We start from the raw sequence: 12,944 nt of genomic DNA, 5'->3' as shown, positions 1-12,944 counted from the left end.
TATGTTAGTGCAAATGATGTGGGTTTAGTGCTTTAGTGTGAATTATATAGGTGCAGTTTATTAGTAAGAATGTGGATTAATGAAAAGTACAAGATCAGAAACCAGCACATCAGAGGGTGAGTGAAGATTGAGGGAACATTGAAGAAAGTTGCTGAGAAGAGATTGAAATAGTACAGTCATTTGTTGGTGGAGACAGAAAGGAAATGGGGTCAGGCGAGAGATGAAGATAGGTTTGCTAGGAAGTGAAAAGAGGGGAATGCCTGACACCAGATGGAAAGATGTGGTGATGAGAGACTTAAATGCAGTGGAAGAGGAATGGATGTCTGACAGGAGGAGATGGAGAAGGATAATCAACCAGCATCGTAGGTCAAAGTAAAGTGGCAGAAGCTGAAAGCGGAAGAGCAGTATATTAGCAAGAATAATAGGGAGCAGAATATGTGCATGAATGATACAAGCCCAGTATACAAGCACTGATGTATGAACCTGTATCATTCACATTGATATACTGTGCCTGTCATTCTCATGAATATGCTCCACATAATCCATACAATCCAGCCCTCCTTCTGCACTGTAGGGATTCTATGGAGTACATTCATAAGAATATCAGGCGCACTATATCAGTGCGAATGACACAGGGTCATTTATTAGTGCAGGTGTCACAGGCACAGTACATTAGTAAGAATGATGCAGATGGAATATATTAATGTGAATAATAAGGATGCAGTGGGTTAGTGTGAGTAATACAGGCACAGTACATTAGTGAGAATGATATGGGTGCAGTACATTAATGCAAATGATATGGGTACAGTATATTACTGAGAATGATATGGTTACAGTGTATTACTGAGAATGATATGGGTGCAGTACATTACTGAGAATGATATGGGTGCAGTACATTACTGAGAATGATATGGGTGCAGTATGTTACTAAGAATGACATGGGTGCAGTATATCACTGAGAATGATATGGGTGCAGTACATTACTGAGAATGATATGGGTGCAGGGTATTACTGAATGATATGGGTGCAGTGTATTACTGAGAATGATATAGGTGCAGTATATTACTGAGAATGATATGGGTGCAGTACGTTACTGAGAATGATATGGGTGCAGTATATTACTGAGAAGGATATGGGTGCAGTACGTTAATGAGAATGATATGGGTGCAGTACGTTACTGAGAATGATATGGGTGCAGTATATTACTGAGAAGGATATGGGTGCAGTACGTTAATGAGAATGATATGGGTGCAGTACGTTACTGAGAATGATATGGGTGCAGTATATTACTGAGAAGGATATGGGTGCAGTACGTTAATGAGAATGATATGGGTGCAGTACGTTACTGAGAATGATATGGGTGCAGTATATTACTGAGAAGGATATGGGTGCAGTACGTTAATGAGAATGATATGGTTGCAGTATGTTACTGGGAATGATATGGGTGCAGAGTATTATTGAGAATGATATGGATGCTGTACATTACTGAGAATGATATGGGTGCAGTACATTACTGAAAATGATATGGGTGCAGTATGTTACTAAGAATGACATGGGTGCAGTATGTTACTGGGAATGATATGGGTGCAGTACATTACTGAGAATGATATGGGTGCAGTACCTTACTGAGAATGATATGGGTGCAGTATATTACTGAGAATGATATGGGCTGTATATTAGCGTGAATAATATGGGGCAGCATGTTAGGCTGAAAAGTATGGGTGCAGTATATTAGTGTGAATAATATGGGTGCTGTATATTAATGTTAGTGTGACTAACATGGGTGTAGACTATTAATGTGACTAATACAGGTGCTTTTTATTAGTGTGAATAATATGGGTGCAGAATTTCAGTGTGAATACCATCGCACAATAAATTAGTGTGAATTATATGCTACAGTATTATAGTGTGAATTATATGGGGGCAATATATTAGTGTGAATTATATGGGGCAGTTTATTAATGTGAGTTATATGCATCAGTATATTAGTGTGACTAATATAGGGACAGTATATTAATGTGAATTATATGGGGGCAGTTTATTAGTGTGAATTATATGGGGGCAGTTTATTAGTGTGAATTATATGGAGGCAGTTTATTAGTGTGAATTATATGGGGGCAGTTTATTAGTGTGAATTATATGGGGGCAGTTTATTAGTGTGAATTATATGGGGGCAGTTTATTAGTGTGAATTATATGGAGGCAGTTTATTCGTGTAAATTATATGGGGGGCAGTATATTAGTGTAAATTATATGCAGCAGAATATTAGCATGAACAATATGGATACTGTATATTTGTATGGATCTTGCATGTGCAGTATATTCATGGAAATTTTACATGTGGAGTGTATTAAGTATTAAGTAAGAATATTTCAGGTACTGATTACTACTTTGAATGACAAGAGTGCAGTACCTTAATGTAATTAATGCTGGCATTGTCTATTACTGTGAATGATCCATAAGTTTCATATGAGTGAAAATAGTATGCGCAAATTGTTTTTGAGTATCAAAGCTGCATCTTCTAAAGACCATAAAAGGCATTGGCATTCTTCTCATTCATAATGTATTTCTTTTCAGAATAGCATTATTTCCTCACCTTGTTTCATTGAGCCATTTTGTTCTTAGTTCTCATCACAAGCACTGTTTTCAGCCTTTATAGGGTGACTATTCAGTGACAGTATGGCTGAGGTTAGTCTTAGAAAATGGTAATGTGACACATTGTGCCAGCACTCCACTTCACATGTGAGGCGAATACCCATTTGAAATCTGTTATCCAATTTGGTTTCAAAATGCAAAGGGTTGTCCTATTTTGTGTTGGCTCGTACGCACTTACACAAGTGTCTCCCACTAAAGGAACAATATGAGTTGTACTAGCTGGCAGGAACAGGCCCAACCAGCAACAGATTTTTAAAGAAAATGGAATAAACCAAAGTAATAAGATGCAATTACAAGAAAATTCCACCAATTGACCGATGGTTAGATAGCTACCCTAACTTCAGCTTTGTCAGTGATGTGAATCATATTTTTAGTCTTGCTCTAATTTTTAAATAGGAAATTGGCTTATTGGCCAGTAATTGCCCTATGCATTAGATGACTGAGTTTAGGCTTGCTTTTCCCTCAGGGATTTACATCCTTGATCGTCGTTTTAGATCTCTGGATGACTCATGCAATCAACTGACCTCCTTCATCTACAGCTTCTGTCAACAGTCTCGTCGACAGCGCATCATTCAGAGGAATCGTACGGAACGCCTCTCTGATCTGCTGGACTGGAAGTATCTGGGAAGGGTAAAGCTCAGCAAACTCTCTGTTAAAATAATCATGAGTAACCAATTTTCAAATCAATCAAGTGTTGTGTAGTTTTAAAAACTGGAAATGCATTATCGTTTTCAAACTTGGCTCTCTTTGTTATGTTCTGACTTCTCCACTTGTTGGCTGAGATTTTTGGCCCCACTTCCCCCAAGCGCATTTTGCAGAGGTGGCCCACCATTGGGCATCAGCAGGAGGATCTTCTAGTTTCGCTGTTGTTGGTGGATTTCCTGTTGTTCATACTCTCCGCCGGCGAGGAATCCACAGAAAAGGCTCACCATTAGCTTGACTGTACAATCCCATTGGCAGGATTGGCGAGAAAATCCCACCCACTATCTTTGTTCTTTATTTTCTGAATTCGCTGTCATCTTACACTCGCTATTCATTACATCAGGAGTTCTAGATCTGCAGAAACATTTAGTTGTTATCAAACCCGTCACAAAACAAATATTTTCTCTCTGTCCATATTACCATCTCTGGTGTACAACAGGGCATGATGTGGAGATGCCAGCGTTGGACTGGGGTAAACACAGTAAGAGTTTTAACAACACCAGGTTAAAGTCCAACAGGTTTATTTGGTAGCAAATACCATTAGCTTTTGGAGCGCTGCTCCTTCGTCAGATCCAGATTTCCACTCCATCTGACGAAGGAGCAGCGCTGCAAAAGCTAATGGTATTTGCTACCAAATAAACCTGTTGGACTTTAACCTGTTGTTAAAACTCTTACTGTGTACAACAGGGCTCCATCCTTTATTTATTTCTCCATCATTCATGCTCTTACTTCCCATGGCCTTTTCTTTCTCGTTATTCTTCCTGCCTGTCCTCTTTCTTTAACTCCTCAATGTAAAGCATTTCCAAAGGTTTTTCTGCACATGGATAGAGAGGATAGGGAGCAGCTGTTCCCCTGAGTTGAAGGTCAGTCAAGAGGGGACACAAGTTCAAGGTGAGGGGCAGGAGGTTTGAGGGGGATGTGAGGAAAAGCTTTTTACCCAGAGGGTGATTATGGTCTGGAATGTGCTGGCTGGGAGGGTGGTCGATGCAAGTTGCCTCACATCCTTTAAAAAGTACCTCGATGAACACTTGGCACATCATAACATTCAAGGCTATGAGTTAAGTGCTGGTAAATGGGTTTAGGTGGAAGGTCAGGTGTTACACACGTGTTGGTGCAGACTCGATGGGCTGGAGCGCCTCTTCTGCACTCTGATTCCATTGATTGCACTACAGAACCATTGATGTTTTTTGTGTTGTCTCTGTATGTGAAAAATTATCTCTCTGAATGACAGTGTCTTTGTACAAGGTATGAGGAGAGATTCTTTGTAACTGGAGTGCCTTCTTGATTATCTTTTCAGTATTACGTACATGCAAGACAGATGGCATTAGCCAAGGCTTTCCCAGATTCCTTTACGTCCTCACTCTGGGAGCCTGAGGTGGTAAGTAAGGCATTTGTTTGTTGACAGAATTGTCTGTTTATACTGTTAATTATTACCTAATGTCAGAATTTGTTTGAGGAGGAGATTTTCATCCTTCTTGTTAGACTACCCAATATCTCTCTAAGGTCACTTAAAACAAGTGTTTAATGTCTTAGAATTTTTTTAAAAGTTGAAATTTTAAAAATTATGTCCGTGACATTGTGGCAATATCTGTGATGCATTTATGTGAACCTTTGTGCTCTAATCTCTGTACTGTTTCACATTTTGCAACTCTCAGCTCATAACAGTACCTTACATAATGCTGGGGAATCAAACACTTGTCATCATTTCCCTACCCTTCAGTGTCATATCCTCCATATCATGATTTGGATAGTGAGCCAAATTCTACATTTAGCTCTGATTTTATTAGTGTCTCTTGTTCAGCAGCCATAAGCCTATTTTGCTATGGTGCTATCAATATGTTTCTATTCATATATTTTAGAACAGAATATATTTGATCGGGATCTTCAGCGAAGCGGCAATCATTGTCAGATTGCGGCTCCGCTCAAACTTTTCCATGTCTGGACACTGCTCCACATTTTACTGGATGCTGGGGGCCTAGCCAGCCCAGAAAAGTTGAGATTTCCATCAGAGAGTTCCATCACAGCGCTGTTGTGTCAGAGGGGAAGACGAAACATGCCCCCTATTCATGTTATTAGCTGTTGTATGGCACATTTAAAGGATCATTGTGGATGGATGTTAGTAAATGGATAAGTAGATGAATGAGAGTGAGTGAGGGAGATGGTAGGGTGGGTAAGTGGGTGAGGTAAGTGTCTAAGTGTGCAAGGTAGCGCATGGGTCAGGTGGGTGACATGATGAGCAGGGTAGCAGGTGAGTCAGGGCAGGAGGGGTATAGTCTGAGGAATCGGTGTGAGTGATTGGGGGGGGGGGGGGGGGCGGTGGAGTCAGTTTTGTAATTACCCAGGAGATGGACGAGGATTTTTCTGTCTAATGTTTCCTGGATAACTATGCAGCTAAGTCCCACAGAACTGTCTGACGACTCTGACTCTAAATCGGAGTCAAAGACCTTTGTGGAGGGTCCTGGTGGGGAGTGAGGGCACGAGAATTACCTGCCTGAAGTTCAAACATCCTGGATAACTCACACCGAGGCCAACATGTCCATTCTTCCCCGGGGTCCAGACTCATGTCTTGGGTGGTATAATGTCCGGCAATTGGAAAACCGGTAGATCTGGGCCACAACTTCTCAAATATCTGCACAAAAAGTATGTTGTGTTTGAATTAAGTGAGCAAGGGTGTGAGGGGATGAATATGGAGCCTCAGTGCTAAGTAAACAACAAGGCAGTTCATCCAATCATAGAGCATTTTGTCCCAGAATAGAACCCAATACTGTATTTTTAAAAAATCTTTATCATTATTGCTGATAAAAGAGACTTTTTTTGTTGAAACCTTTTGTCTTGCACTCATCAAGACAATTCACAACTTTACCAAATGTAAAGGGAACAAAACTTTATACTATATGGAAAGAGAAGATTAATAGTTAGAGAGGCATTGCCATGGAGAATGCACTAGCTGATGGTAGCTGATGGTTAACTGCCAAGCATTGTTTAAAATTTAAACCAGGCAGTTTAACTCCGATTGGTCAAAGCATTATTCTGAGGAATGAATCAACAATGGCCGTCACTTATTTTGTGAGGATGTGACAGGTACAACATATGTACATGTTCTTTCTGTCTGCAAAGAACAGGGCCCTGTGTATTAATATATGTAGCTTCCAGTACGGCCTACACACGTAGCATCTCACTGGCATTGAATTTCATATTTGTGGTTACTCATTTGTGTCATAGGCAGAATATCTTTCTGGCTTGACAGCAGCATCCTGTTCGTGGCGAAAACCACTCATGTTGCTACTGCATATCGTGGAACAGCTAGCTTCACCTATTGCTCAAAATTTTAAGATACCTTTCCCTTCCAGGGTAATCTGAGGTAGACTGGGTACTTTTCAGGGCTAAAGATGAGTCTTAGGCCCATTCATGAGTTTGAACAATACAGCACAAAATGATCCGAGACGGGTAGCCATTGTTGCGCAGGATACCTTTGATGCAGCCTATCTTGGCACAAGCTTGTGTGGTAAGCAAATGGCTCGGGCTCTATTTATGAGATGCCGAAAAGGCCATTGATACTGTGTGGAACAGTAAGAATCCTAACGATTATATTGACCAGTGAAGGTATGCCAAAATAATCCTCAGTATGCTTAAAATAACACAAACAATTTAAGATTGTCACTCAGGCTCGCAGTGTGGCGCATTTGCGTGTACTGGAAGCTGCATATATTAAGACACAAGGCTCTGTGCAGACAAAAATAACATATGCACACATTATGCTGTTTCAGTTAAAACAAAATAAGTGGCAATCATTCACTGGTTCCTTCCTCTGGCCAATGCCTTGACCAATCAGAGTTATGCTGCCTGGTTTAAATTTCAAACAATATTTGGCAGTTAACTATCGGTCATTATCAACTGATGCATTCTCCATGGCAATGCCTCTACCAATCAGAATCCATTTGCCAAACAATCTGTGCATTCATCTCATTTGGTATAAATTGTTGTTCCCTTTACATTTGGTAATCATGTGAATTGTCCTGAGTGCAAGAAAAATCTCCTTTTCTCCAGCAATGCTCAAATTCAGTATTACCAAACGAAATGAGTGGAATTTTCTGGGCATCCTGCCACATGATTCTTGGCAGCGGAGGCAGCCCACCATTGGCTGGCGGCGGGATTTTCTTGTCCTGCCATTGTCAATGGGGTTTCCTGTTGAATGAACCCCCCTGCCATTTGGAAACCAGTAGCGTGGCTGTGCCATCAGCTGGACTGGAAGATCCCACCAGCGTGAACATCAGAAAATTCTGGCGTATATACATACACTTTTTGCTATTGCTTATTTTAACCTGGACTACCAAGGCAATGAAGATGGCTGACCCTCTGTCTGTAAGTCACCAGTATAAAAGAATTCACTTCTCAGTTTTGGCAATGTCACACCTCGTTATGTCTGAGCAACGTTTTACAGGTCACTTGGAACTGCACCGACCAACTTCAAAGGGAACTACACAAAAGGTCATTTGCATTCGCTAAGCCAAGCTTAGCTTGACTTCCCAAACACTAGACCAGTAACAAATAAAACCTCTTTCTAACCCATAATGGCTGAGACATTATCAGTCCGGGACACACAGCCAATTTCCAGGCACTGGATAAACATTCTTTGTTGAAATCATTGTGGAGAAATAAGGTTACATGACCTAAGACTTAGGCTTGCTGAGCAGGTTAATATTAAAATCATAGAAAAGTTGCAGCACAGAAGGAGGCCATCTGGCACTTTTCTCAGAGCTACATTCCCCAGTCTGCTGTTGAACGTCTGACTGGCGGGCCACACAGAGGCAAGCTCTGGCAAGGTTGCAAAATTGGCCCCAATCTAACCCACTGCTGGAAAGATTTTGAACTATCACCTGCAGAGCTGATTCATCCTCTGCGTGCCTACTCCATCTTGGATCATCAACCCACCAGCAAAGCAAATCTTACGCCACCAGTCTTTAGCCAGCTGACCTCTGTGGAAGAATTCCTAATTGGACTTTGATTTTAGACACTGGAACATACGTGAACCAATATTCATTTCTCTGTGGTCCTTGTACTATATAACCTCCTTATCTCTATCCCTATCTACATATCGACTTCTAATGTATCCAAAATGCATTCTGGATCACCTGACCAATTTATCGACTCCCTGAATTGCAGGCTCATTCCCTGATGGTACTGCTCCATATCTTTTAGTAAGCTGGCCTTCCAGGGCATTTGCCTGGAACTGGTACAGGTGATCAGGAATCTTCCTAGATGATTGATTCCAAGTTTTTATGCTGGTTAACTTTTTTGGAGAGTATTATTGAATCACGTGACCCAGTTTCTGTGTTGTGATATTCCTGTTCTAATATTGTACAGTTAGTCTGAGATACTGATGAGCTTTGTCCAATTTTCAGCAATCAGAATAGTGGAAACTAATAGATTACTAATGTAATAATGTAAATGCACCATTGTTCATTTGCCCTTGTGATATTGAAATACTATTTTTTTTTGTCTTGTAGAGCGAAGGCTTCTCTTACCCAAGGCCTGCCTCCAAACCACCGTCCCCTGCTACCTCTCTCCACTCCAGCCCCTACCACAGTGAAACAGAGGAAGATGAAGAGCGATACAATGAAGAGGAAGAGGCTGAGAAAGACCGAATGAACATAAAGCCAATTGCCATGATCAATTCAAAATTAGAGAAGAGAAGGGTGAAGAAAAAGAGCCAGGCCAGTGAGCCCATATCCCCAGGAAGCCTTAGCCACAGCTCCAGTGACCCTGAAAACCATAGTGACTTGGGGATAGAGGAAAGAAACTAGAGTCATGTGAGAAATTATTAATGATAAGCACTGGGCTGCCATATTTTACCAACTCCGAAACTAGTTGGGGTGATTGAAAAGGTTAAGAATTTAGACAGAGGATGGGATCATGACTTTGTTTTAATGTCTGCTTTTGGGTGGTATGGAAGAATTATCTAAAGCCATATGAACCTCAATGATTAATGCTTCCAAATCATTAGACACAAAAGTCAATACAGACAAAATGGCACTTTTGAAGTCTGGTCTTAGAAATGTCTGGACAATCCATTCAAAATCTAACTGCCTGTTCAAAAACAGGATGGATGGCAACCCAAAATAGATCGATTTAGAGATTGTATACCCAGAGTGACTTAGTTAGACTGAACCAAACCTGCACGAACGCCTTTGTTGCATGTTTTTCTGTATAAATTAACATGTCATCATGTTTCTTATACCTGTTCACGGTAGATGGTACATTTGAAATAGATACTTCAGCATTCAGAACCTTTAGAATGTTCCCATTTGCACGTTTATAGCAAGGAGTTTGAACTATTGCTCAGTAAAAAGCATGATCATTTGGTTGAGGTAATTCATACAATCAGCTGAATTCCAAATTGAAATACAGCAACTCAGAAAGAAGCCTCTTAATTAGTAACTGTCTCAGAATGCACTGACCCTCATTTGAAGGCTGTGACTTACACATTATTATAATCAAATTGAAAATTGCAAAATTTGTTTGATTATTAAATATATTTTTGATGTATTTTAAATGAACCGAGATCCTTATTTTCATATTTTAGTATAATAAATGGGAGAAGAGGTTTAGGGCAGTACCCTTGTTCAAAATATTCAGTTTTGTTGAGGAAATAAGATAGTGCACAAAGGTATTGTGGATGTGTTTTTTTTATGAGCAGGTAGGTAGCAAGTGAGGTTCTCCATGCCTTCCTGCTAGACTCCTCTGTGACATCTTCCGCCTTGGACAGCCTCCACCAGATATGATTGGGGCTTTAAATTTGGACTGTTCTGAGGGTCCACCTGCCCAACCCTGGAACCGTTTCCCCTTGCCCCGACTCCCAGTATAAAATAACTGACCAACACATCTGGATGTAAGTTTGAAGAATTGTCACTTGGGTACAGTCATGGATGGCACCAATGTCTATGGAGCAATACAGAAAACTGGAGGATAGAAAGTTTTTGGGTAGGACATGGCACTTTAAGAAGAAAAATTGGACCTTCAACCCCTTTTAGAGAAGTAAGAACAGTTGTTTTCCAAATCTTGGAACCCTAAAATTTGGAAATTGTGACATTTACGGTTTCAATTATATTTTTCCATTGTGAGCACCCTATGAACTTAATGAAAGCTTTCACTCCTCCCTGCTTTTGCAGATTCTTGTAATTCCTGCGGCTGTTCAGTTTGAGTGTGTTTTCTCTGTTGAAAGTAAACTTGAAAAATTGTAACGCTTTACTATATTCTGAATGTTGGCGCTACATGAAGCAGTGTGCAAATAGTAATTTTAAAGCATGCAAATAAAACAAATTACTTTTTTAATCTGGAGGTGAATCTTTTTTAATGCCCCACTTGAAAGCACGGACTGGCCAAGATACAATTCCACGGAATATTCAGCTACTTGTCCAGCTTCATGTATCGGCAAAAACAGTGAGTGTTCACTTGAAGGGGAGTTGTGGCATAATGATATTGGCACTGGATTAGTAATCCAGTGACCCAGTGTAATACTATGGGGACGTGGGTTCAAATCCCACCATGGCAGATGGTGAAATTTGAATTCAATAACAATCCGGAATTCAAAGTCTCATGATGAAACCATTGTCAATTGTTATAAAAACCCATCTGGTTCTTGAATGTCCTTCAGGGAAGGAAATCTGCCATCTTAACCTGGTCTGGCCTACATGTGACTCCAGATCCACAGCAATGTACAGATCAAGGGCAATTAGGGATAAATGTTGGCCCAGTCTGCGACAACATCCTGTGAATGAATAAAATAAATCATCTGTCCTCATGTGCAATAGTAATACGTTATATCTCTAAATCACAAGAACACGAGTTAGGAGCAGAAGTAGGCCATTTGGCCCCTCGGAGCTGCCCCACTATTTGATAAGATCATAGCTTATCTCGTTGTGGCTTAACTCCACTTTCCTGTCTGCCCCCCCAACCCTCGACTCCTTGTTAATCAAAAACCTAACTCAAGTTTTGAATAAAGTCAATAACTCAGCCTCCACTGCTCACTGAGGAAGAGAATTCCACAGACTAACAGCCTTCTAAAAGAAAAACATTTACCTTATCTCTATCTTAAATGGGAGACCCCTAATTTTTAAACCCTGTCCCTGAGTTCTAGATTCTCTCACAAAGGGATCAGTGTCTCTGCATCTCTACCCTGTCAAGTCCCCTCGGGATCTTATGACTGGAATTCTCCGACCTCATCTGTGGCTGGGATTCTCCAGTCCACTGCTGTGAATACAGACTTGGCTGAGCACCATATTCTCCATTATCAGTGGCAAGGTGTATGACATTGGTGAATTCTGGCTATATGTTTCAATAAGGTCACCTCATTCTTCTAAACTCCAATGGATTTAGGCCCAACTTGCTCAACCTTCCTTCATCCCAGGAATCAGTTAAGTGAACCTTCTCTGAGCTGCTTCTAATATAATTTTAGTCATTCTCAAGTAAGGAGACTAAAACAGTACACAGTGCTCCAGATTCAGTCTCGCTAAAGCCTGTTGAACTACAGCAATGCTTCCACACTTTTATACTCGATTCCCTTTGCAATAAATGCCAACATTCAATTTGCCTTCCTGGTCACTTGCTGTACCTGTGTACTAATACCAGACCACCCAGATTCCTCTGTGCCATCAAGATCTGCACTTTTCCATTTATATAGTATACTGCCTTTTTATTCTGCCTGTCAAAGTGGTCTAGTTCTCTTTTGCCCACATCATACTCCATCTGTCAAATATTTGCTCACTCACTTAACCATTGTAAATCCCTTTATAGACTTACTGAGATAAATGATCAGATTGAGTGATGTTGGTTGGATATTGAATATTTTCCAGAATCCTAGGAGAAGTCCCTTGTTCCTCTTCAAAGTGTGCTCTGGGATGTTTCCTGTCCGCCAGACAGGGCAAACAGGGCCTCTGAGAGTGTGATATTTCCTCACTGCTGCACTGAGGTGTCAGGCTTGATAACACAGTCATCTCTGGAGTAGAACTTGGACCCATGACCTTCTGACTAAGCAGCAAGGGTGCTACCAGTTGACACCTAGAGAACTTTGCAGGGCTGAGAAATGAAACCATTAAATGCTGACAAATGGAAAACATGAGAATGTGAATATAATCCAGAATGAGAAAAAAAGATTCTGCGGATGTTAATATCAAGTTTAGATTGGAAAACTGATATTCGTTGGTGAAAAGCCAAATAACCGCAGAGGCTGAAAAGAGTAGAAACAGGTAAGAAGAATCAGGAAATAGTGATTAAATGCCAAGAAACTTGGGTTTCAAAAGTTCCATGGTTGTAAGATTGGGGAGGTAAGAAGTGCCGTGGGTTTTACATTCTGGTAAAGGAAAGAATGAATTAAAATTGGAAATGGTAAAATTAGCCTCGATTTTACCACAAGTACGTATTTAAGGAGCAGGTTAAATGCCTACAATGAAATGATTGCAGTTTACCTAAACCAAGAAGAGAAACTAAAGGAACATTGATCATTCTGTAAAGAAAGAGATAGAGGTATTGCAATGGGGAAAGTAACAGGTTACTGTAAAGGCAACAGGCAGTGACAATAGTGTTCATTAG

General features: G+C 40.5%; 1 protein-coding gene across 1 annotated transcript in view; it reads left to right on the top strand.

The window, feature by feature from the left end:
- Positions 1-10,692, top strand: part of LOC144498838 (glycogen [starch] synthase, muscle-like) — a 103,073-nt gene extending 92,381 nt beyond the window's left edge. The window contains exons 14-16 of the mRNA XM_078220585.1: positions 3,121-3,284; positions 4,654-4,734; positions 8,864-10,692. Of these exons, the coding sequence (XP_078076711.1) occupies positions 3,121-3,284; positions 4,654-4,734; positions 8,864-9,160 (542 nt within the window). The 3' untranslated portion in view covers positions 9,161-10,692. The remainder of the gene's footprint in view (positions 1-3,120; positions 3,285-4,653; positions 4,735-8,863) is intronic.
- Positions 10,693-12,944: the final 2,252 nt, after the last annotated feature.

This window comes from Mustelus asterias, chromosome 9, assembly GCF_964213995.1.
Source record: "Mustelus asterias chromosome 9, sMusAst1.hap1.1, whole genome shotgun sequence".
Classification (NCBI taxonomy): domain Eukaryota; kingdom Metazoa; phylum Chordata; class Chondrichthyes; order Carcharhiniformes; family Triakidae; genus Mustelus; species Mustelus asterias.
The sequence above is the reverse complement of the archived record's forward strand: the minus strand, read 5'-3'. Positions and strand labels throughout refer to the sequence as shown.